Source organism: Mixophyes fleayi, chromosome 1, assembly GCF_038048845.1.
Source record: "Mixophyes fleayi isolate aMixFle1 chromosome 1, aMixFle1.hap1, whole genome shotgun sequence".
Classification (NCBI taxonomy): Eukaryota; Metazoa; Chordata; class Amphibia; order Anura; family Limnodynastidae; genus Mixophyes; species Mixophyes fleayi.
Genome location: NC_134402.1, coordinates 348,097,638 through 348,123,447, shown reverse-complemented (window position 1 = coordinate 348,123,447; position 25,810 = coordinate 348,097,638). Strand labels below are relative to the sequence as shown.

The 25,810-nt window shown below is 43.0% G+C and overlaps 1 protein-coding gene across 25 annotated transcripts in view; it reads right to left on the bottom strand.

Moving 5' to 3' along the window:
• The window catches only part of RIMBP2 (RIMS binding protein 2), a 307,432-nt gene that overhangs the window by 215,491 nt on the left and 66,131 nt on the right, over positions 1 to 25,810 (bottom strand). For all 25 annotated transcript variants that reach the window (XM_075176517.1, XM_075176698.1, XM_075176605.1 and 22 more), the window contains exon 4: positions 953 to 1,126. In XM_075176517.1, coding sequence (XP_075032618.1) covers positions 953 to 1,126 — 174 coding nt within the window. The remainder of the gene's footprint in view (positions 1 to 952; positions 1,127 to 25,810) is intronic.

Sequence of the window (25,810 nt, the reverse complement as noted above, 5' to 3'; positions counted from 1 at the left end):
TAAGTGCACTTATCTAAATTTTACAGTCTTAACTTGCTATTTAGTCAAAGTGATACATTTTAGCTTGCAGAGCATTTTGTGTTGATCTATATATAACATATATCAATGTGCCTCAAACACTAATTGTGCATCTTACATTTTAATGGTGTACTCCCCAAAACTCTTTTCTTTAGTTTATATGTACTGATGATGAAGAGAAGACATGCAAATAAAATGTTTGATCAGAATTAAATGTTCTGAAAATATAATAGTACTTTCTGCCAGCCTTTCACCTAGACCTGAAATGCCAGATAGCTCCTCCTCTCAAAGTTCCAGTTCCCAGAAACAACCAACTAATGAAGATTGGAAAGTTGAGGTAGGCCGAGTGGAAGTTAGGAGGGAACTTGTTAATTACTGTATTACCATTTGAAAAAAAGTTTTAAACTGTGCGATTGCTGTTATTTTTTATTTACAGCCTCATAATAGCCCAATAGCAAATAAAATCCACCCTTCACTGTGGAGAGACTCTGTGGCTTGGGTCATTAGCATGTCAAAGTATAGCGCTACTAGCATGCTAAACAGCCAGACCAATATGCTAACTGCCAACACTGCTGCCCCTGAGCTCCATGTCAGAGCCCTACTCCAGTGAGAAGTGTTGTTGAGAAGTATATGGAGCAGGGGACTAGCAGGAGAGACAGACAACTGCGCTGCATGATATTCAGAACATTTTCTATTTGTTCATCTCCCTGTGGAACCAGAAGGAGGGAAGTTGTTTTTTTTCTGCTATGCTCTAAATAGGCTGTATTTAATAACAGGGGACCTGTCACCAACAGCAGAACAACAATTACATGAATTAAATAAAGACAATAAATACATGGCAATTTCACTGCTGACACTGGTGTGATATACTTTAGGTGATTAGAGTGAAAACCAACATGAGATAGATAAATCCACCATGCCTTAATGTTTTTACCTTTAGACATCCAAGTCTGGTTCTTAGCTCATCACACTCCACCTGCAGAAGCCGAATCTCTACTTCCCTCTCAGAGTCTTTACAGGGACAAGGGGAGTGAGCAGGTCCTCCATTTACTGAGCGCATGGCCTGTTTTGTTGGTGGCCTCTTTGCCACTGCTCTTGAAGTTTTATTCTGTAATTATAACCAAAATGTATGTCCTTTTAAATGACACATTATTCCTTTCAAGTTATTGTCAATACATGAGTAAGCAGAATAAAATGGAATTTAAAAATGACATGTTACTAAAGAGTATGGGAAAGGCAGGAACAAATGGGAATGAAACTGGGGGATAGATAGGAAGAGTGTGGAGTAACAAAGATTCTCTATAGTGCAGAAGAGCAAAAAAGATATCACTGGCATGAAAGGTGCTGGCTCACTTTATTAACAATTGGCTAAAAAATCTGACTGTCAATGGACTTTTCAGCATTTTTGTAAAGAGGTGCTGAGTTATCAAACCCTTTTCTGAGTTCTCCGCATTTCCAGACATCCTGTCCACCAAGCTCACATTTTCTCTTTTTTTCTAACAGGTTTCAGCTACACAGAGAGCAAAGCTCTAAACTGTCCCAATTTAGAAGGTAGAGTCCTGGTTTAAGGGCAATATCTCTCTGCCTACCATTGGACATCAACATGGTGAGTGTGTACGATAGGCAGGTACTTACATTTTGATTCTATTTGCAAAAATATTACTTTTAAATGCATATGATTGTTTCTGTTTTGGATACTGATGATTTAGTTGAGAATGCCTTAGATTCTCTGAGACCACACTCTGATCTTTTCAGCCACATGCAATTCACCATAATCACACTCCCAGTCTGATAAGCAATGCCTCTTTTGTCCTCCACAAATCACACTGCTTGAAAAAAAAGAAACAAATGCAAATGCTTGTTTAATGCTAGAAATATATAGTGTAGTGCATATGAATGTAAGAAGCTGTGACATCACTGCACTAGATTCAGGCTCTCCTAGCCCCCACATCGTGTGTATCCACACTATAATACGATCAACTGCAACAATAATCATTAACACCCGAGCACATTAAAGAATTGCTCTCTGTTGTAGAAACATACTGTACATTAAATTGGGTACCTGCAAGTTACCTGATTTAGGAAGTAAATTAAAACAGAATTGGGTATCGGGTTGGTTACCGTGGACTTTCTGTGAACAACACGGGAGAGTGCAGCGCCTTGTGACTACAGTTGCTAAAGCTGGGCTGCATGGTAAAATAAAAAAGTGGCAACTCCTATATACCTGAACCAGTAAAAAATTAAAATAAGAAATGAGACCTTTCACAAAAAGAAAAATTAATTGAATAAAATACAACATTTTAACAAAGGTGTGGTGTGTAATTAATAAAAGCCAATAAAACTAATATCTTCTTCTCTTCCATCCAACTTAGTCCAAGTACCAACTGTGATTTTCTCACCCAGCAAAGCCCTCATCCTTACTCTTCTGAATTCTCTGTCTGTATGTATTACCCAGTATTGTCTTATTAATGTTTGTTTCCAGTTGTAAAGCGCTATGGAATTTGCTGGCGCTATATAAATAAATGTTGATGATTGTGATGATGATATAATGTAGTCCATAAGGGTTATGGCTCCCGACAGCTGGATCCTGACAGCTGAGATTCTTCCTGACAGCCATTCCCCAGGCAGGTTGTCAGAAGCATGGGGATTTTTTTGCCAAAATGATTAGTTGGTCGATGCAATGATCCTGGCTTCATACAATAAACTACTTTCACAGAGATTAAGGTGTTTATGAATGAAGCTGGAAATAGATGCAAGAGCCACATTGCTATTTAGTGCTGGACTGGAAGCCTCTGAATGGTACAAATTTTTTTCCATAATAGAGGCTGACCTTTAATAAATGAGGTTATTTATTTTTTAACAGAACTGTGGTTCCTCATGGCAGGGGACATCATCTTAATGGGCAGGATTACCATTACAAAATATCTGCTTCTTCATTTATCCAAATACATATTTCCTCTTTGTCCTCTTGTTTTTTTTTTTTTTATATAATTATACTTTATAAAATCGCACACATATATTGCATATTGGTATATTATAAAGGCAACTTATTCTTTCTCAGTGAATGTTATGTTCTGTCTCTATAGAACAATAATCTGATGTTCAAAAGAATATTGACATTGCCCAGCTAGACTATGTAATTATTTCTAATAAGCCTTTGTAGGGTTATCTAGTACTTTTACAAGAACAGTACAAAATAAAACAAATCAAATTATAAGGTTGTGGATCTAAAATTGAACATAAAGATACAAACTGACATAATCTATTATTTATTACTATGTGAAGGCCATGATTTATAAACCATATACTTACCTTTTGTATTATTGTATTATGTTATCAGTGTGGAGTTTGAATGTTCTCCCTGTGTGTGCGTGGCTTTCCTCCGGTTTCCCTTCACACTCCAAAAACATACTGGTAGGTTAATTGGCTACTATTAAACTGACCCTAGCCTGTGTGTGTGAGAATTTAGACTCTAAACTCCAATGGGTTAGGGACTGATGTGAGTTCTCTGTACAGCACTGTGAAATTAGTGGCGCAATATAAATAGATGATGATGATAGAAATCAAAGCACTTTATCCTAAAGAAACAATGTGCTACATTGACCTGAAGAAGGCCTTGGCCGGGTCCCTACACCACTTTTCCTCTGACATGGAAATATCGACTGAATGCTTGATCACATGCTCGCTATCTTTTACAAGCTGTGCCCAACCTTGAGTACCAGAGAGGGTGTCTTAAATGTACAAGTCTCCTCATCATAGACCGCTACCAGCTTCATAGTGTCTACTGCATGCAGAAAGTTTAATGGGGTGGTAAAGTCTTCCATCTTCTGCCAGATTTTCTTGCCAAGCATATTAGCAAGGTTCACCTGCATTTATCAGCCTTGGTAAGCTTTGTGGGGAACTCATTTTTTGTCCCCACTACGATTAAGGTCCCCACAATGTTGGCGTGTAAACAGGTCAATGTCCCCACAAGCAGAGGAATGTAAGTACACACACACATATAACTACATAGTATATGGATATAACTTCACTAATCAATAGTAATTACTTTTTGTTGCACACCATTACACATGTGCTGATTAATGGCAATTTATATAATTTTAAGCAGTACAATATTTATGCCTTAATTAAATTGAACAATGCTGTTACAGGCTCCAAGGCTACAAACTGAAAATAAAAACATTGGCAGATTTCTATATTTCAATATTATCTTTTAAAAGCATCAATCTAATTTTTCCATGCTAACTGCATGTACAACAAAATCCATGCACTGTAGGATCTGTAGCTACTTTCACATGATCTTGGCCCTGATTCAAGTTCAAATGCTTTTAAAAAAAAAAAAAAAAAAAGAAAACTTGATCGTCTTCTAGTTCATATTCAAATCGAAGCGTATCTCCAGATGTGTGGTTCAGTTTGAATCTGGGTGTAAGAAAACTTTGCCTACACTGTATTTGTCGTATGTAAACATCAGGGCCGCCATCAGGGGGGTACTGTTGTACCGGGCCCGGGCTCACCAGGGGGCCCGGCACAACAGCAGCACAGACTTACCTGGGGCCCCGTTGGTCTCCGCTACTCTGTCTTCAGCCTGGCTGTCACCGTGACAGCCAGGCACCAGGATGCGATCGCAGGGGTGGAGGATTCATTCCCCCTGCGATCATGTGATCTGGCTGTCACAGGCAGATCACATGATCGCAGGGGGAGTGATTCCTCCACCCCTGCGATCGCATCCTGGTGCCTGGCTGTCACGGTGACAGCCAGGCTGAAGACAGAGTAGCGGAGACCAGCGGGGCCCCAGGTAAGTATGTGCTGCTGTTGCTCATGCTGGGGCGCTCATCAGGGGGGGGACACGGGGGGCCCGCACTGGGCCCTATGATTTCTGAAGGCGGCCCTGGTAAACATACTGCATGTCACGGGCACTAGGAGTCTTTACCCAGGGATCACCAGGTGATGGACTTACCAGAGCAGTATAGATGGTAATATGGTACTCTGGTAGCGGGGTGATCACGGAACAGGAGACAGCAGATGGTAGAGAATGCTCGTGGAAAGTCTATGACTAGCAGCACTGGTAATATATAGGTAGTAGTACACGAGGAACTGAATGGACAAAGGAAACGTGAGGGTAGTCAGTGGTCTGCGGTAGCAAGTTGTACCACTGCTAGAGTGAGGAGGAATGTCCAGAAGCAACGAGGAGGTGATGAGAGTCAGCGGTCTGCGTTTAGCAAGTTGTACCACTGCTATGTGAAAGGATACTGGAAACAGGTGACTCAGGAAACAAGGAACAGTGGTCTGCCTCTAGCAAGTTGTACCACTGAATATATATGTGAGGAGGAGCACGGGGAGAGAAATGCAATACAGAGTATACACGGGCACACTGAACTTGATCCCACGATGATATGCACAATATAGTAATGACTGAACAGCACTGCACAATAATACAAAGTCACAGGAACTATCCGGGCAAAAGGTAACACAGTCAAATGATGGCAATAGTCTCAGCGGATAATAAACTCCAGAGGAGAACAACTCAGTCCAGCAAGATATACAATACACCAGCACAGTCAATGAGAAGTATGCATACCGTGGTTCAGGAGCAGGCTGTCAGACAGGAGTGCAGAGATACCTGAACGGCTGGAGGCCGGCAGGATGCGAAGTCCCAGAAGGGTAGAAGCGGTAATCAAGTAGGTGCAGCGCACAGGTAGGTAGACCAGCAGAGATAGAAACAAATACTCAGGAAGCAGTAGTATATAGAACTGGACACCTGGAGAACACTGAAGAGTAGAGATGGTCTAGACGAGATGAAAGCAGCGGGGCGTTGATCCGATGCAGACTGGCGAGTTGACACAGGCAGGAACACTGTAGAAGCACGGAGAGCGGATCAGCTGGCTGCAGACACGAGTAGAACTGAAGGGTAGCGGCAAGCAGGATACTGCAGGTACACGGAGGTAGCGGATAGGAATCAGCAGGTGCAGTCACGATGAAACACGGGAGAGTTGAGATGAGCTGGAACTGTTGAGCACGGAGGCAGCGGATAGGAATCAGCTGGTGCAGTCTCGATGAAACACAGGAGAGTTGAAGTGAGCTGATAACTGTAGTGCACGGAGGCAGCGGATAGGAATCAGCTAATACAGTCACGATGAAACACAGGAGAGTTGAAGTGAGTAGATAACTGTAGTGCACGGAGGCAGCGGATAGGAATCAGCTAATACAGTCACGATGAAACACAGAAGAGTTGAAGTGGTCTGGAAACCACAGGAGAGTTGAAGTGGTCTGGAAACCACAGGAATCAGCTGAGCTGAATACACGAGGAAACACAGGAACACCTTCAGAGGCTCATGGGGAATGAGACTCCAAGATCAGGCAACGATGTATGGAACTCAGGTGCTTTAAATAGGGAGTGTGGCCTGATCAGCCAATTAACTAAAAGGAACCTGAACAGAAGGTTTGAAAGGGCTGCACATGCGCAGACCCTCAGGATGGTGGACGGCCACGGTTCCTAAACACACGGGAAGAAGCACTCACAGTCTGGTGAGTGACAGTACCCCCCCTTTTAAAGGTGGGCACAGAACACCTGGAACCGGACTTGTCCGGATTTTTGGAATAAAACTTCTTAAGAAGAGGTGGAGCGTTGAGATCTTCAGCTTTGATCCATGAACGCTCCTCAGGACCAAAGTCCTTCCAATGAACGAGGAAACGAAGAACTCTTTGCAAAATTTTTGCGTCCAATATATGAGTAATCTCGAAATCTTCCTGCTGATGAACTTGAACTGGCTGAGGTGCTGAAGGAGGGACCGAGAAACGGTTGATGATGAGAGGTTTGAGCAAGGACACATGGAAGGCGTTGGAAATATGAAGATTCTTAGGAAGTAGAAGTTTGAAACAAACTGGATTTATCACTTGAATGATCCTATATGGACCAATAAAACGGGGAGCGAATTTCATAGATGGGACCTTCAAATGAATATTTTTGGTAGATAACCAGACACGGTCTCCAATTTTCAGTGGTGGAATAGCCCGCCTCTTCTTATCTGCAAAAGACTTATATTTGGCAGATGTCTTCTTTAAACAGGTTTTGACCTGAGACCAAATATTTTTGAAGGTCTGACAAACAGTCTCTACAGCAGGAACTTGGGTGGGAGGGAGGGCAGGAAATTCCGGAAAAGACGGATGGTGACCGTAAACCACAAAGAATGGAGTTTTGGAAGATGACTCATGGTACATGTTGTTATGAGCGAATTCAGCCCAAGGAAGCAATTCTACCCAGTTGTCTTGATTGGCTGATGAGAACATCCTTATAAAGGTCTCGAGATCTTGATTGACCCTTTCAGTTTGTCCGTTTGATTGAGGATGGTAGGAAGATGAGAGTGCTAATCGTATGCCCAAGGTCTTACAAAGGGCCCGCCAGAATCTGGAAACGAATTGTACTCCTCTATCTGACACAATCTCAGACGGACATCCATGAATACGAAAGATTTCCTTGACGAAATGCTCAGCCAGAGTAGAAGAGGAAGGCAAACCAGACAAAGGGACAAAATGAGCCATCTTCGAAAATCTGTCTACCACTACCCAAATAGTATTACAATTTTTACTAGGCGGAAGATCAGTAACAAAGTCCTTACTAATATGGGTCCAGGGCTTGGATGGAATGGGTAGTGGTTGAAGCAAACCCGCTGGGGTTCTGCGGGAGGTCTTAAACTGAGAACACAATTCACAAGCAGCTACAAACTCTTTGACGTCTCTCCTCATCGAGGGCCACCAGTAACTTCGAGAGAGAATCTCAAAGGTCTTGCGTTCACCAGCATGTCCAGAAAAACGAGAAGAATGGAACCACGAAAGGATTTTCCTCCTAAGAGTAGGAGGCACGAGGGTCTTCCCAAATGGTAGCACTTTAGTGGAAGAAGCAGCCAGCGAAATACATTTGGGGTCTAGTATAGAGTGGTTGGAAACCTCTTCAACGTCAGAGGACGTCACAAAAGCTCGGGATAGAGCGTCAGCTTTTTTGTTCTTGACAGCCGGTTTGAAGGTTATGATTAATTCGAAACGAGAAAAGAAAAGAGACCATCTTGCTTGACGAGGATTCAAGCATTGGGCAGACTGTAGATATGACAAGTTCTTATGATCCGTGAAAATCGTCACAGGGTGGCGAGCTCCCTCCAACAAGTATCTCCACTCCTCTAATGCTACTTTGATAGCCAGCAACTCCTTGTCCCCGATAGTGTAATTCCTCTCCGCAGGCAGGAGACCCCGAGAGTAAAAGGCACAAGGATGGAATTTTTGTTGTTCCGATCGTTGGGAGAGAATGGCTCCTAAGCCAACATTAGAGGCATCTACTTCTAGGAAGAAGGGAAGTGTCACATCAGGCTGTCGAAGAATGGGAGCAGAGGAGAAGGACTCTTTAAGGAATTGAAAGGCTTGGAGAGCCTCAGATGACCATTGCTTAGTATTGGCCCCTTTACGAGTCAGGGCCACAATAGGAGATGCAATGGACGAGAAGTCTTGAATGAAGCGTCTATAGTAATTGACAATACCTAAAAAACGCGGGAATGGCACGAAGAGTAGTTGGCTGAGGCCAATGTAACACAGCATTCACCTTTTCTGGATCCATTTGTAGACCAACTCCGGAGACAATATAACCCAAAAATGGAATCTGGGGCAACTCAAATGAACATTTTTCTAGTTTGCAGAATAATTAATTTTTCCGGAGTCTGGAAAGGACCTCTGCCACATGTTGGTGATGAGAAGGCAGGTCCTGTGAAAAGATCAATATGTTGTCCAGGTAGACAACGACACATACATATAACAAGTCCCGAAAGATCTCGTTAATGAAGCCCTGGAAAACAGCGGGGGCATTACATAACCCGAAAGGCATTACTAAATATTCATAATGCCCATCTCTGGTGTTGAAAGCTGTCTTTCATTCGTCACCGGACCGGATTCTAATTAAATTATAGGCACCACGAAGATCCAACTTGGTAAAGATCCGAGCTCCCTTAATGCGATCAAATAACTCAGTAATCAGAGGAATGGGATACCGATTTTTAATAGTAATGACATTGAGTCCACGAAAATCTATGCAGGGGCGTAGTGATCCATCCTTCTTTTTTACGAAGAAGAACCCGGCTCCAGCGGGAGAGGTGGAAGGTCGAATAAACCCTCGCTGGAGATTCTCTTGGATGTATTCAGATGTAGCTTGAGTTTCAGGTAACGAAAGTGGATACACCCGACCCCTAGGAGGAGTCTTGCCAGGTAGAAGATCGATCGGACAATCCCATGAACGATGAGGAGGAAGACGTTCAGACTGAGCTTTATCAAAAACATCGGCAAATGAAGCATACTGAGGAGGAAGTCCTGGTGAGGAGGATGAGATGGAAGATTGCTGTATTTTAAGAGGAATGACTTGGGAAAGACAACGATGATGACATTCAGCTCCCCAAGACGTAACTTGAGGAGTGCGCCAGTCAATCTGGGGAGAATGACATTGAAGCCATGGAAGGCCTAAAACAATCGGACTTGTAGTAACAGGAAGAATTAAAAACGAAATCTCTTCATGGTGTAGCACACCAATCTGAAGCGTTACTGGAGACGTACTCTGGGTGATGAGACCATTGATGAGACGTGATCCATCTATAGCAGTCACAGTAATCAGTGTTTTCAAAGTAATCACTGGTAGGGACCATTGATTCACTAGGGATTTAGAAATGAAATTTCCTGCTGCTCCAGAATCAATCAGTGCTTGGGACTCAAAGGATTTGGTAGCAAAGGAAATCGTAACATCAAAAGCGCAGACTTTTAATTTCGTAGAACATGGAGAGAACTCCAGGGACCCTAACTTCACCTCTCCAGAACTAGTTAGGGCCTGGCATTTCCCGATTTCTTAGGGCAAGAATTGAGCATATGTGTGGAATCAGCACAATAGATACAAAGTCTATTCTTTACTCTTCGGTTCCTCTCCTCAGAAGTTAATTTGGAACGTCCTATCTCCATGGGGATCACAGGAGATGAAGCTGGACGAAGTTGAGGGGTTGAGCGAAGAGGTGCTTTAACTGAAGTTGTTTTTTCAGATTCCCTTTCACGAAACCTCAGGTCTACACGATGGCAGAGGGAAATCAAATCTTCTAATGACGTAGGTAGCTCTTGGGTAGTCAGTGCATCTTTAATTTTATCGGAGAGCCCCTGGCAGAAGGCGGCAATTTATGCTTCAGTGTTCCACTGAAGTTCAGAGGCTAATATCCTAAATTGAATGACGTACTGGCCTACTGTACGAGAACCCTGACGTAAACGGAGAATGCTGGAAGCAGCGGAGATTACACGACCTGGTTCATCGGATACACTTCGGAACATAGAAATAAATTTGGCACTATCTTGTAATACTGGATCGTTCCTCTCCCACAGAGGGGAAGCCCAAGCCAGAGCTTGTCCAGAAAACAATGAAATAAGATAGGCCACTCTGGAACGATGGGTAGAAAAAGTTTGAGGTTGGAGCTCAAAATGAACTGAGCATTGGTTGAGAAAACCCCTACAAGTTTTGGGGTCTCCATCATACTTTGACGGAGTAGGCAGGTGAAGCGTGGTAGCCGTAGACACCTGGGATGGCACTGGGGAAACGGAGGAAAGCACAGGAGCTTCAACATTAGCTGTAACATTCTGTCCAGATGTTCCTTGGGAGGCTAACGCCTGGCAACATTGTAGCAACAGCTGTTGGCAAGCATCCTGTTGCTCCACATGGGTAACCAGATGCTGCAGCATCTCTTTAGCTGTAGGTTCCGAATCTGGGTCTGTCATGGCCTGATCTTACTGTCACGGGCACTAGGAGTTTTTACCCAGGGATCACCAGGTGATGGACTTACCAGAGCAGTATAGATGGTAATATGGTACTCTGGTAGCGGGGTGATCACGGAACAGGAGACAGCAGATGGTAGAGAATGCTCGTGGAAAGTCTATGACTAGCAGCACTGGTAATTTATAGGTAGTAGTACACGAGGAACTGAATGGACAAAGGAAACGTGAGGGTAGTCAGTGGTCTGCGGTAGCAAGTTGTACCACTGCTAGAGTGAGGAGGAATGTCCAGAAGCAACGAGGAGGTGATGAGAGTCAGCGGTCTGCGTTTAGCAAGTTGTACCGCTGTCTATGTGAAAGAATGGAATCCAGGTGGGGGTATCCGGGAAGACAGTGATCTGCGTTAGCAAGTTGTACCACTGCTATGTGAAAGGATACTGGAAACAGGTGACTCAGGAAACAAGGAACAGTGGTCTGCCTCTAGCAAGTTGTACCACTGAATATATATGTGAGGAGGAGCACGGGGAGAGAAATGCAATACAGAGTATACACGGGCACACTGAACTTGATCCCACGATGATATGCACAATATAGTAATGACTGAACAGCACTGCACAATAATACAAAGTCACAGGAACTATCCGGGCAAAAGGTAACACAGTCAAATGATGGCAATAGTCTCAGCGGATAATAAACTCCAGAGGAGAACAACTCAGTCCAGCAAGATATGCAATACACCAGCACAGTCAATGAGAAGTATGCATACCGTGGTTCAGGAGCAGGCTGTCAGACAGGAGTGCAGAGATACCTGAACGGCTGGAGGCCGGCAGGATGCGAAGTCCCAGGAGGGTAGAAGCGGTAATCAAGTAGGTGCAGCGCACAGGTAGGTAGACCAGCAGAGATAGAAACAAATACTCAGGAAGCAGTAGTATATAGAACTGGACACCTGGAGAACACTGAAGAGTAGAGATGGTCTAGACGAGATGAAAGCAGCGGGGCGTTGATCCGATGCAGACTGGCGAGTTGACACAGGCAGGAACACTGTAGAAGCACGGAGAGCGGATCAGCTGGCTGCAGACACGAGTAGAACTGAAGGGTAGCGGCAAGCAGGATACTGCAGGTACACGGAGGTAGCGGATAGGAATCAGCAGGTGCAGTCACGATGAAACACGGGAGAGTTGAGATGAGCTGGAACTGTTGAGCACGGAGGCAGCGGATAGGAATCAGCTAATACAGTCACGATGAAACACAGGAGAGTTGAAGTGAGTAGATAACTGTAGTGCACGGAGGCAGCGGATAGGAATCAGCTAATACAGTCACGATGAAACACAGGAGAGTTGAAGTGAGTTGATAACTGTAGTGCACGGAGGCAGCGGATAGGAATCAGCTAATACAGTCACGATGAAACACAGGAGAGTTAAAGTGAGTTGATAACTGTAGTGCACGGAGGCAGCGGATAGGAATCAGCTAATACAGTCACGATGAAACACAGGAGAGTTGAAGTGGTCTGGAAACCACAGGAATCAGCTGAGCTGAATACACGAGGAAACACAGGAACACCTTCAGAGGCTCATGGGGAATGAGACTCCAAGATCAGGCAACGAGGTATGGAACTCAGGTGCTTTAAATAGGGAGTGTTGCCTGATCAGCCAATTAACTAAAAGGAACCTGAACAGAAGGTTTGAAAGGGCTGCACATGCGCAGACCCTCAGGATGGTGGACGGCCACGGTTCCTAAACACACGGGAAGAAGCACTCACAGTCTGGTGAGTGACACTGCAGAATATGCACAAGCGTATGTGCAATCAGGGTCGGACTGGTCCACGGGGGTAACATGAAGATCCATGATGGGCCCCACCACCTGAAAGCTCCGCTTCTTACCACAGGGGGACAGGACCTTCAACACCACTCCACTTCTTGCCACCAGTGCCTTATTTACAGTGCAGCTGAGATAGCACTGTCTGCAGAGACCCAGCTCTCAGAATCAGTAACCTACTTGTGCTCCTCCAATCAGAACTCAGCACACACTAATCAGACACTCAGTCATGTGAGTTGTATCAGCAAATGAAATGCGACAGTGGAAGGGGTCAGCTGTGTGAAATAACACTGTACCATTACATAATGTCAGGCCCAACAGAGTGCTGCCTGTGAGGAGCTGTGACAGGATGTTTTATGATAAGAATGTCACTGTTAGCTTCAAAAAAAATAATGAGACTGCCTTGAAGCTGTGTGTACATAGAGTTTCCCCAACAAGCTTACTGAGTTGTACAGAATTATCATCAACATTTATTTATATAGCGCCAGCAAATTCCGTAGCGCATTACAATTGGGAACACACACAGTAATAAAACATCACTGGGTAATACATACAGACAGAGAGGTAAGAGGGCCCTACTCGCAAGCTTAGAATCTATGAGACAATAAGAGTTTGATACATGAAGGTAAGTGTTACATATTTCATATTGGTCCAGCTAGAATGCAAAAATACTTAGGGGGTTATATGATCCAGTCACACAGCAATGTTGGTCAGAGGGTTGTTGTCTTGTGTTAACTGTGTAGAGGGTGGTAATAGGGTAACCTAGGGAGATAAAGAGGGTGGTTATTAGGGTGGTTGAGGATTATTATAAGCTTACCTGAAGAGATGAGTTTTGACAGAACACTTAAAGTATTGAAGACTAGAGGGAAGTCTTATTGTGAGAGAGAGAGAGTGCAGCCCAAAAAAAGTCCTGTAAAGGGATATGGAAACATATTGTGAGAGTGGAAGAGAGACTCAGATCTTGTGCAGAACAGAGGTGTCGAGTGGGGAGATATTTTGAGACAAGTAAGGCGATGTATGTTGGTGCAGTTTCGTTGATGGCATTGTATGTTAGTAGAAAATTTTTATATTTGACTCATTGAAAAACAGGCAATCAATGTAGAGACTGACTGAGTGGCTCAGCAGAGGAAGAATAATTTGCAAGGAAAATCAATATAGCCGCTGCGTGCAAAATAGATCGGACTAGTGAGTGTCTGATCTTGGGAAGACCAGAGGGGTTGCAATAGTCGATGCGGGAGAGGAGTGCATAATTAAAAGTTTCTGCAGTGTCTTGAGTGAGATATGTACATATTATGGAAATGTTTTGTAGATGTATGCAACATCATCACCACATCATCATCACCACATGATATAAATATAGAGTCGATGTGGAGAACAAAGGATAGTTGTGAGTCAAGGATTATTCCTAGGCAGCGAGCTTGTGGGCAGGGATTTATGGACATGTTGACAGCCAGAAATGTCAAATAGGTGCCTTCTGTTGATGGGTGGGAATATTGTTTACTATGTTTATGAAAGATTGTGTGAGTTGGTGAGAGGACATCTGAGATAAAATGGCAGAAAGACAGTAAGTAACGCGGGACAACACAGATGGCGAGAGATCTGGAGAGGATAGATAAATTTGTGCATCAACCACATAGAGATGACACTGAAATCCAAAGGAGCTTATTAGTGGTGTAGATAGGGAATAGCAGAGGACCTAGGACTAAGCTTTGTGGTATTTGTATGAGGAGAGAGTGAACCACAGTGTAAAATGCAGCAGAGAGTTCCAGGAGAATTAGAAGAGAGTAATGGCCTTTGGTTTTAACAGTGATTAAATCACTGACAACGTTGTTCAAAGCAGTCTCTGTGGAGTGTTGAGTGCGAAAGCCTAACTGAAGAGGATCCAATAGGTTGTTTGCGGTAAGAAAGTGTGTGAGGTGAGTGTAGGCAATTCTCTCAAGAAGCTCAGAGGGACATGGGAGCTGAGAGATGAGTCGGTAATTTGAGAGAGAGTTCAGAATTTTGTTTATTCATATTAGGAGTAAAAACTGCATGATTGAATAGTGATGGAAAGATACAAGTAGAGCGAGCGAATACATATTTTACTTAAAGTTGGAGTGAACAAAGGAGACAGGGATCCACCAGTTTGTGAGGGAATAGGATCAAGAGAACAGGACAAGAGTAGGAAGATAAGAGAGTAGATACTTCCTCTTCATTTGTGGCATTAAATGAAGAATCAGGGTTACACTTATTTTTTTTTTTTTTAATTTTTAATAAAGTATTTTTATAGATTTTCCAATACAAATAACAATCACACACTTGAATATCTAGCTATATAAACATCATAATGCTAACTAAAGACACACACACGCCGTGAGAACTTATGCAAGAGGACATAGAAGCTGCAAGCAGGCTAACAGCAAAAAATAAATAATAATTTCAGACTCAAAACATTGTATCATAATTCAATCAGGACAGTTACCCATCAGAATAATTGCATAGCAGCATGACAGTTCCACGCAGGGCTCGCAGACCTCGGAATAACAAGGAGAAGAGGTACTGGGGAGAGTAGTCCCCCCAGGTTCACAAAACACCCCCCCTCCCAACCAATAAATTGAGAATTATACCAGGGATGCCATACCTTAAGGTACTTGTGTAAAGCTTCTCTACTCTCATACATGAATCTTTTGTGTTTCCACACATCATTAACCAGGGCAATACAGTTAGGAACACAGAGGTTCAGGTGCCATCCACCCCCTCGCAATGACCACTTTGGCAAGTGACGCAAAATTGAGTACATATTAAAACACTACCTTAAAGTGCTCTTCGAGTGTGAGACCAAAGAGACAAACTCGTAGGAATAAGGCAGGGGCAATTTCTAGTGTAGATGAAATGCATCGGCACACCGAGCTCCAGAAACCGTGAATTGCAGGACACAGCCAAAGCATATGCAAAAAGGTGCCTGAAGGGACATTACATTGGGGCACTGGTAATTACTACAATGCCCCAGATTCCTGGAGATCACCATTAATACCAGGTACCTGGATCATGCACTTCACCCTTAAGGAAGCCATGCACCATTAACCAAATAATGGAAGCCTTGCAGGTAATGGGAGCCACCTTCTGTGACTGTGAGGTCTCAAGGAGTACCTGTAGAGGCCTCAGGAAGTGTTCCATCTACTCACCAATATCTGAGAGATGCCGCGGGTAGTCACTCCGCCATGCGACCAGGTGAGTGAGCTGGGAAGCTAAGTAGTAGAGTCTAAGATTGGTAGAGCCAGGTTTAGAATTAGGATAACAGAGGGAGGCAGCAACCCATGTTCAAGAAGGTGGAAATAGGTCTCTAGGAGCTTAGACATGAAGAATTGTCTATACTTTTTGTACATCTTTATAGGGATACTATCTATACCTGGCACTTTTCTGTTTGGGAATGAGGAAATAGCTGCATCTATATCCTCCACTGTAATGCCAGAGTTCAGTAATACAACAAAATCCAGTGACAGGTGGGGCAGCCTAATTGAACCAAAGTAGTCTGCAAGCTGAGAAGGGGTGAAACAGGCCTGTGTGGAGCACAATTGTTTGTATTAATCAAAAGACACCCCTGTGATTTTATCATCCATGTAATGCTTAGTATTACCGGCATCAAGGATAGCTAGAATTGTTCTATTGGACAGCTTACTCATGGCCAATCAGTCCAAAGAGCTACCCCCCATGTCAACCTGGAAATATTGATTGTGTCTGGAGAAAAGGAGTTTCTGGGCATTCTTAGCAAATAAATGATTTGATCACTCTGACTTGGCATGAAGCTACTTTAATTTGTCAGCTACAGAGCGGGAGGTAATGTATAAAGCGTCCAAGTCACAACAGTTTTGCTCAACTCAACCACTTTGTTTGTTTTAGCTCTGCCACCTCACTAATAAAAGTACCCCTCATAAAGGCCTTGAAGGAGTCCCATAATAGCTAAATAAGCCACCAGTTATCTAGTATATCACACAGTGATAGTGGTCAGGTTTACTTGAGAACTTTCCCATCTCCCCCTATGGTGTGGTCTCTTATTCTCATCCGCAATTGTGCACTCAAGACAAAGAAGCAGGTACTAGAAACCTATGCTGTTATTGGATAGTATTATTCACAGTGTGGCCCACCTACTAGAGGAGGCGCTCACTGAAAAGAGAAGCAATCATAGTTATTATGAGGGTATTCTGATGGGATTCACTAGAGAGGGTAAAGTGCACACTGTCAGTGGCATATCTAACCACTCTCTCTTTGGCTCACCACTTTCTCTTTGGCTTAATCCCCCCAAAAAATCTTAAAACCCTATACATAACCATAGATACAAAGCATATAAATGCATCTAAGTAACCCCCATCCATTTCTCTTCTGCTTTTTTTTTAGCCATCAAGATAGAGAATTCTGCTACGTCTACTAAAATTCTGGTCACTTGCCTTGCTATGTCTCTTGTGCCCCCATCATTGTACCAGCTGTTATGGTGTTTGTTGCTCGCAAGAGACATCCACTTGGCTGGGGTAGCTATCAGACACACACCATGATTGGCCCAGCCTCTTAGTCCTGAGAATATGGGTCAGGGACAAAGCTGATGTTGATGGGTTGGAGAAGGTAGAATCATGAGGGACAAATCTCAAGCTGAAGGGTTGGAAAATGTAGAATTGTGTGGGATAAAGCCAAAGTTAATACACAGACAAAAAAAAACTCTTAAAAACAGCAACAGAGACCAAAAAAAACAACTATTTTGCTTGTGTAAAGATTAGTAGGAGTGAGAACCTTATAAAGGTTGCATAAGGTGAGGCTGCAGTCTTAATTGACTTTTAGAACTGTGATGACTGCAGTAAATGAAAAAGAATGTGCAGCTGTTAGTTTTTACATTGTTCTGCCATCTGTCTGCAGCTGGTATTGCAGTGGTTCCTAAAGGGGCCTGTCTTACCCCCTTTATTAGCAGACTCTGAATGCAACCCTCTAGGCTTGGCACAATGCAGCCTGAACAATTTGTTGAGCAGAACAGGTGTGTGAATGTCAACTAAATCAAAGAGGTTCTCAGGACTGAAGCCCCTGAAGTACACTAGTTACTGCACGTCTCTCTGCAGGAGAGAATGATCAACTGGATGATGTATTCCTAGTGGCCTTCTACCTGTACTGTTTGTTAATGGGTCCTTCACCACCCTTTTCAGAAGGAAGACAGGAAACACTTGTAGGCTCCTGGATTTATCCCATTGATTGGGGGCAGATCAATGTACTTAGACCCCAGTTTGAATGTGGGCATCTTTAGAGCAATGTTTTGTTGAAGTCGTATAATTGGATGAACGAAAGTATATTGGTTTAATATTGGTTTGCCGTGCGATTGCGAAGCGTACGCCACGTAACGCGTGGCGTGATGCTATCGCACGGTAAAATATGCACGCACACACTCGTATTACAACATTTAGTTATTTATATAATTCATATTGGTTTCGTTACACTGTAATTTATGAGCAGATAATATTTGGTTTATTATTAGTCTATATATATATATATATATATATATATATATATATATATATATATATATATATATATATAGTATGATTATATGTACATTTTAGTGTTATTAAAGGTTTAGGTTATAGGAAAGGTGTCATGCCTGATATCATATTGATCCCCTAATCATCAGCAGCTGTCCGGTGCAATCGGCGAAGAGATCGCACATTGCATACTCTAGTTATTGATATTAGGGAATAATCCTTTGCGTGATGCTGGCTATGAAAGGAGCAGACCCCCTGGAGAGACGACCCCCACCTTTGGATTCCTTAGATTGAATCAACCTATGATCTGTTTACCCTGGACCCACCCAACGTCTGGACCTATAGAAACAATCTACGTCATCTCTATTGTTCAAGTGTAACACTGTACTGTATATAATCATTGCTGCACACACCCTGGCCCTCAGTCAACTCTGACACAGTATTCTAACAGATATACTGTCCACCGGGTCCCATGGGTGCGCAGCGTGCGCATGCGATAGCATTGGTATGTACTTATCTTTTGGTATTGGCTGTGCTGTACTGTACTTTATCATAATATAATGTATTGAATTGTTTACTATTTACATCTGCTAAAATAAATACTTTGTGCTTTGGAAACACATACAATTGATTGGGCAATGCTTATTTCAAAACGATAGAATTACTTTAATAGTTTCATGTGGAGAGTCACACTCTACACTATCTTCCACTGAGAATAGTGGCCCATTCAACCCCATTGGTGATGAAATCTTTGGACATATGGGTCCATGTCCTCAGCAGAATAGACAGGGGAATCAGGGGCCTGGAGGATAGGGTACATGCCACCTTTGTGTATGCTTAGGAAGTGGAGGGTTGGACAAAGGAGGCAACATTCTTCTTTTCTCTAAGCCACCATAATTCTCAGATCGCCAGCTAGAAGCCAGGAGAAATTAACCTTTTGCCTTCTGGTGCCTTTGGCAGCTTGGTGAGTGGCACCTTGGTGAGTGCTGGCATTTAAAGCTGGATCCTGTTGAGTACCCTCAAATGATTGCCACACCCAGAATATAGTCTGAAGGTATTATGGCTTTGCCCTCTATGATGATTCGATTAAGAGAGAACTGCTGGGTGAGTACTTTGACCTTGACGTTGCTGGATCCAGGCCGGTATGTTATTGTAAAGTCATACCTGGGAAGGCATAGCACCCACTGTGCCTGCCAAGAGTTCGATCACAAGAACCTGCAGTATATTCAGAGGGCACAGAGTTTGATGAGGATTGAAAGAGAATTTGGCCTCCTCCAGAGGGTAATGCAGAAACTGAAAGTTGCTCAATCAATTTAAGTTTATAGCAGGTACAAATAAGGATGGGTTAGCTATAAAAGAAACACACCGAAAAAATCCCTCAACACATTGCTGTGAACCAGTAAAAAAAAAGCTATCTTTTAGTTACATATTTAAAAATATTCGAAGCGCTCCTACTATAGTGTGGTCCTATGTCTAGGTACACACTACAGGGTTTTTGTCCAATAATCGGCTCAATCAGCCGACATACGACCGCTCGTTCAAAAGTCAGGTCAGTGTGTGTAGTGACACGATGGTCGAAAGTCTGCCCAAATGGACGATTGTCGACTCATTTGGTTGGTCGTACCGTTAAATATTTTAGTTACAATCTCGTTTCCGTTGTGTAGTGTGTATAAACTTCTGATCGATCCACAACGAAATTGCAATCATTGCTTACGACAACATGGCTGTAAAAAGTCGCTAAAGGGAAGTCCACTCTTCCCTTTATTGTCTAAAACAAGGCTAGTGTGTATGCAGTCCATGGACCAAGCAATCGGAACAATCGAATGCATGTAAAAATCGATCGGCATAAAAAGTTGGTGGTAAATTCTGTAGTGTGTACCCAGTTTAAGCAATGAGTTCCCAACTTCCAACTTTGCTTGTGTAACAATTGGTTGGAGTGAGGGCTTTATAAAGGCTGCATCCAAGGGAGATTAGACCTAATTGACTTAACCGTTAGCAAAATGCTAATTGCAGTAAGTGAATGTGCAGTTGTCAGTGTTGATGGTGCACTGGCATCTGCCATTTGTAGCTGGCATTGTGGCAGATCCTCACACGTTGCAAATGTCAGTGTTGATGTGCAATGCCACCTATTATCTGTAAGTGGCAACTTAGATCTCTCATTACACTGGCCAACACACCACCATGCTCCTAACCTATGTAAGAATTGTTCCAGACCTTGCCCCTTCATTAAACCAATCTTTACACTAACCTGTATCCACTTATTTCTACCTAAATTGTACAATACTTCCTCCCTGCACCAAAATCTGGGATCTCAGAACCACAGGACGCAGGGATGTAGCCAATGTATTAGATCAGGCATTTTCAAATCTTCTCTCTCATCTCTGTCTACCTATCTTTACACCAATTACATTTAAACTAGTTTGTTGTTTCTAAACTTAAAATAAAAAAAGGGACAGAGTGAATTGTATATTGAGAATATAACAACTTATGTGTGTTCTAATACATGAAAAACAGATCTGAAGCATCTTTGATTCAGTACAAATCAGTTACCATAGCAACCAATTATGCTGCAAACTGCAGTCCTGTGTGACTGGAAGAAACATTACAAAATAACAAGTCTACACAAATATAAAATATAAAAGTCAAGCATGTGTTCCAATAAGTGTGCAGTTTGTGTAAGCTTTTGCATTATTTGCTGCATTCTGCCTTTGTTCAAATTTGTTGCCTGATTAGCACGAGTGGTTTCACATCCAGAAGTAAAAGAAGGTAGCTGTGTACTGTTTTTGTGATGCTTACGTTGTCAGGACTTTCATTACAATGGACAACAGTCCGCAATAAGAGCAGAGGCTACAATGCACAGTAACTTCATTGGCTGAAATACAAAGTCACAGGTGGTGTCAAATTATGTCAGGGTTCTGAATGCATCCTTCTCAGGACCCACTCTAGACCACCAGGGACTAGATAAAGCTGAGTTCACATTTATGTGCGGGCACATTTAAGGGGCCCACAGTGCCCAAACTGGGGCATAGTTCTGTTACCACTTTGAAGGTATAATGTTGGCATCATGTATTAGGGGATGCCAAAACACCTTGTCCCACCAGTACTGTGGTGACCACTGCAGCATTTGAAGCGTGTGACAAAGATCTTTGGATCCAACCTGGACAGTTGACTAATATTAATCCATGGTTGGGAAGGGGCAGTATTTCTAGGAACTCCTAAACCATATTTTAAGTTTACTGTTTTGCTACAAAGTGGAAAAAGAAAGAGGCAGCACCAGGGCTGACAATCTCTTTGGCCACCCTAAGCACCCTTCCCCATGCCTTAGGTGTAATAAATGTGAAATAAATCAGGGTCATGTTAAAATCCAAGAATTTACCTGCAGATCCACCACTGATGAAGACTGAACTGTGGATCGCAGCAATATTAGATAAATTTATAGGACGTTTTAGGATGTTGTGTAGAGTTTCAGGTTTTAGACCTAGGAGAACCACTCCCTTGTTTCCTAGTCATGTAGTTTCCCAAAGTCTTATTTTTATTTCGGCAAGAAATGCAATGAAGACCACAGTGCAAGCACATTTGTAGTGTCCTATGGCAATGTTTCTCTTCTTGAGTGAGATGAGATACCCCTAATTGCATAGGTTCAGAAGTATCATTTATTTACTTTGAAGCGATGAAGAGAGATAGGAAGTACCTGTTGCCTCTGCTCTTGACATTCTCTGTTTCTGAGGTCAATTTTGATGGACAGAGTGCATCCAACATCTCATTTGGAGGGTATTGCAGAAGTGTGTCCTTTATTACCTCAGAAAATCTGAAGCAATGTCAGCACTGAGTCATGCCTGCAATGTCAGTACTGAATGATTAAAGTCACCTAAGTATGGCAGGTTTTCACTTCCTCCCTCAAAATCAACTCTTTGGAAACCCCCTCTAGAAATTCTCCATTTACCCCTAGCATGCCCCCTGTTACCTAGCATCCTCAACTTAGGCAGTGCTGCAAGTAAATGCGGTACTACCAGTTATCCTGTACCACCCTTTTGCTCAGAAACCACCCCCTTACACAGTTTTACTTCAGAGTCCAGATTAACCTCATGAGGCTCATTTGACTTCAACATTCCCTCCTTGGAGCACTCAGACACTGACCACTTACACATTAATCAAATTGTTTGTATAAGTCAGTTGAGTCTTCTTAAATACTGGACTGTCCCTTACCAATTTCCACCGAAAAAGTTTGCAATAAAATCCTGTGCCTTGGTTAGTAAGGACAGGTAAGTTTATGCTTTTCTTCAACAGTGTTTGTAGATTGTTGCTTAAAGCCTCCAAATAAAATGGGGAGGTTGAGTACTTGGATCCCACAATGATGTTCGCCCTGGGATGTCCTGAAACTCTATTCTGTAACCTCTTGTCAGAGCATTCACCATTCTTGAGTTGTGAGTTTCCAAGTTCACAGGTACCTTGACATTATTTCGCTACTATAACTTCTGGAGGTTGAGCTGCTTTCGAGTCATTGTGTATTACACTCCACCCAGTTTACCTACTGTAAGTTACACTCCCCAATCCACCCTTAATTCATTCTCTCCAGTAACTGAAGACAAAGTGTCTACTCTTATCTCATCATCTCACTCTACAAACTGTCCCTTCAATTCTATTCCATCCCAACTTCTCTGCTCCCTCTCCTGCACTGCATGCCCACCCTCTAACTCACTTCTCTCCACTGGTACATTTTCATCCTCCTTTAAACATGTGTTCATCTCACCAATTCTAAAGAAACCAGCCTCTCTCTCCAACTACCACCCTATTTCTCTCCTCCCCTTTGCTCCACACTACTTGGGTGATTAGTGTACAAATGCCTCTCCTCTCTATTTTCAGCTCTCTGCGATCAGGATTCCATACCAAACACTCCACTGAAATTCCTCTCATAAAAGTGATCGATGATCTACTTACTACAAAGTCTAAGGGTCATTTCTCCATATTCATTCTCCTGGACCTCTCTACTGCTTTTGACACTGTTGATCACCCTCTTCTCCTACACACAATTCACTCCATTGGCCTGCGTGACAGTTCTTTCATGGTTCTCTTCCTAAATATCGAATTGTTCCTTTAATGTTTCTACCTCTGGAACATCCTCCACTCCCACTATCTGTTGGGGCCCACAAGACTCTGTTATTGGCCCTTTACTTTTTTCATTGTACACCTCTTCTCTTGGGGCACTAATTTGGCCTCCAGCACCACCTCTATGCTGATGACACCCAAATCTATATCTCTTCCCTGACCTCTCCCCTTCTGTACTATCTCATGTAACCAACTGTCTTTCAGCTATCTCCATGGATGTCTCAACGCTACCTAAAGCTCAAAATATCCAAAACAGAGCTTATTAGTTTCTCTCCTGCCAGAATCACTACCTCACCTCAAATCATCCTCACTGTTAACACCACAATTTTCTCAGTCTCCGAAGCCTACTACCTTGGTGTCACTTGACTCTGCCCTCTACATTATTTCTCACATCCAAATTCTCCAAAGGGCTCTTCTGGTTACTACTGTATTTACCACACTTCCTCTTGATCGTATACTAAGAGGCATCACATAGAAAATCAATCCCTTTTTCTCATAATATTCGTATTCCTGAGTAGATAACAGATTCTTAAAGTGTTGGAAACTGAGGCCATTGCTGCTACTGCTTTAATTCTCGTTCCTGCAGATACATGCAACTTCTTGAAACATATCTCAATCTTCCTATCCATTGGATCCCTTAAAGGATTTCCACATGTAATGATATGGTAAATGTAATTGATTGATCACAGCTGCATCTACTTTAGGAATTGCATCCCACAGGAGCAAATGCAGGATTTGTAGAAAGGGGTTTCCACATCATGCTGCCAGTGGGCGTAACCAGCATGCATGGGTGCGTAGCTATAATTTTAGAGAGTGCTTGGCTGCTCTACAACTTTTACTATCCGCATCATATACATGGTCAATGCTACGTGCACTACGGTTAGGTACACACAGCTCTCCCTTTTCAAATAAAGCAATGTGAAGCGGAACATACCGCCTAACTGTCCCTACAGTCAGGACAAAGTCCTGAGTGTGTCAGAACAGTTGGCATACTGTCATGCTTTCTCCTAATTGTTCTTGCTGCTTTCACTACTTGGTGCTGCTGTTCATGTCCTAAGCTCAGTTGCTGCTTGTCTGGATCCTGGAATGATGGGTCCCTGTTTGAAAAAAGAACAGGTACTTGACATAGAAGTCCCATAAATTAGTGAACACAGTAGGGCCCCCTCCCCCATAGCAGTCCAATAATCAATCAAAAGCACTCGCATTTAATAATTAGGCATACCAACAACTAACCCAGACAGAAAATTAAATAATTCACATTTAAGAAAAGCTCTCTTTCCCAAACTCAACCACATATTCAATTAATCGTTCCCAAACCACCCCAGCATTAAATGAATAGTCCCATCATCCCACTGTCAATAGGTATGCCATTACTCCACTATCAAGCTAAATATCCCCACCAACTCTCAACCTACTATGAAATATTTCACACCCCATCCAGATCACATAAAACACCCTCCATAAACTTACATTAAAATCCCCCCCCACACACACGTTCACGTGTATTAAAAGCCCCTCCAAGCCTATATTTACAAAGAAACTATTGTAAGTGGGGGGATTTAATGTACTGGTACATTAAAAGCACATGAGGACCCCCACACATTCACACACTTACTCTCTTTATCTAGTGCTGTGTCTTGGGTCCTCCTGCTACACACATAGCACATGCAGGCAGTGGGAGAGAAAGGGGCAGGCAGAAACGACCTGCACATAAGCTGCAAAGTGGCTGGTCCCGGCGGCAGGGTCCAGCCACCTCAAGCAAACAGTGCCCCAGGCTGGGAGAAGGTTTGCCTATTCACTTAGAGCAGTGGTTCACAAAGTGTGCGCAGTGGCTCCCAAGGGCGCTGCGGCACTGTCACAGGGGTGCCGTGGCCAGGGAAAAAATATAAATAAACTTACCAATTCTGCGGCACCTAGAACCCAGCATCCTCCTCCCTCCTCACTGAATGTCGGGTGTGACGACATCACGTCCGACATATTCAGTGAACAGTGACAGGAGAGAGGAGCCGGAAGAAAGAAGATTGAAGAGAATACAGAAGAAATAAAAGAAAGAAGACCAAGTATGGTATGTAGAGAAACAGAGGGGAAATGGTGATAGGAAACCGCAATGGAGGGGCAAAAGAATGAAGGAGGGCACAGAGTGCGAGAGAATGAAGGAGGGCACACAGTGTGAGAGAAAGAAGGAGGGCACACAGTGTGAGAGAATGAAGGGGGGCACACAGTGATGAGGATGAAGGGGCGCACACAGTGATGAGGATGAAGGGGCGCACACAGTGATGAGGATGAAGGGGCACAGTAACTGTAAAGGGGCACAGTGTGAGGATTTTTGCACATGTTGTAGTTTTATTTTGTTTGATCTTATTCCTCTTAATGTTAGCTGTAAATTATTCTTTGACAGAAATATAATTGAATAAAATATATAAAAATACTATTTTCCTTGGATTCATGTGTATTGTTTTTGCAAACAAGTATTTCTGTCCTGACCTAAATACTTATTACGTTATTTTGACCCAGCTACTTATAAAACGGGATAGCTGTTAGCAGTCGCGGCGGCCGCGGGCACCGCCGCGACTCTCACCTATTTTCTGCAGGCGTCCCGGTCG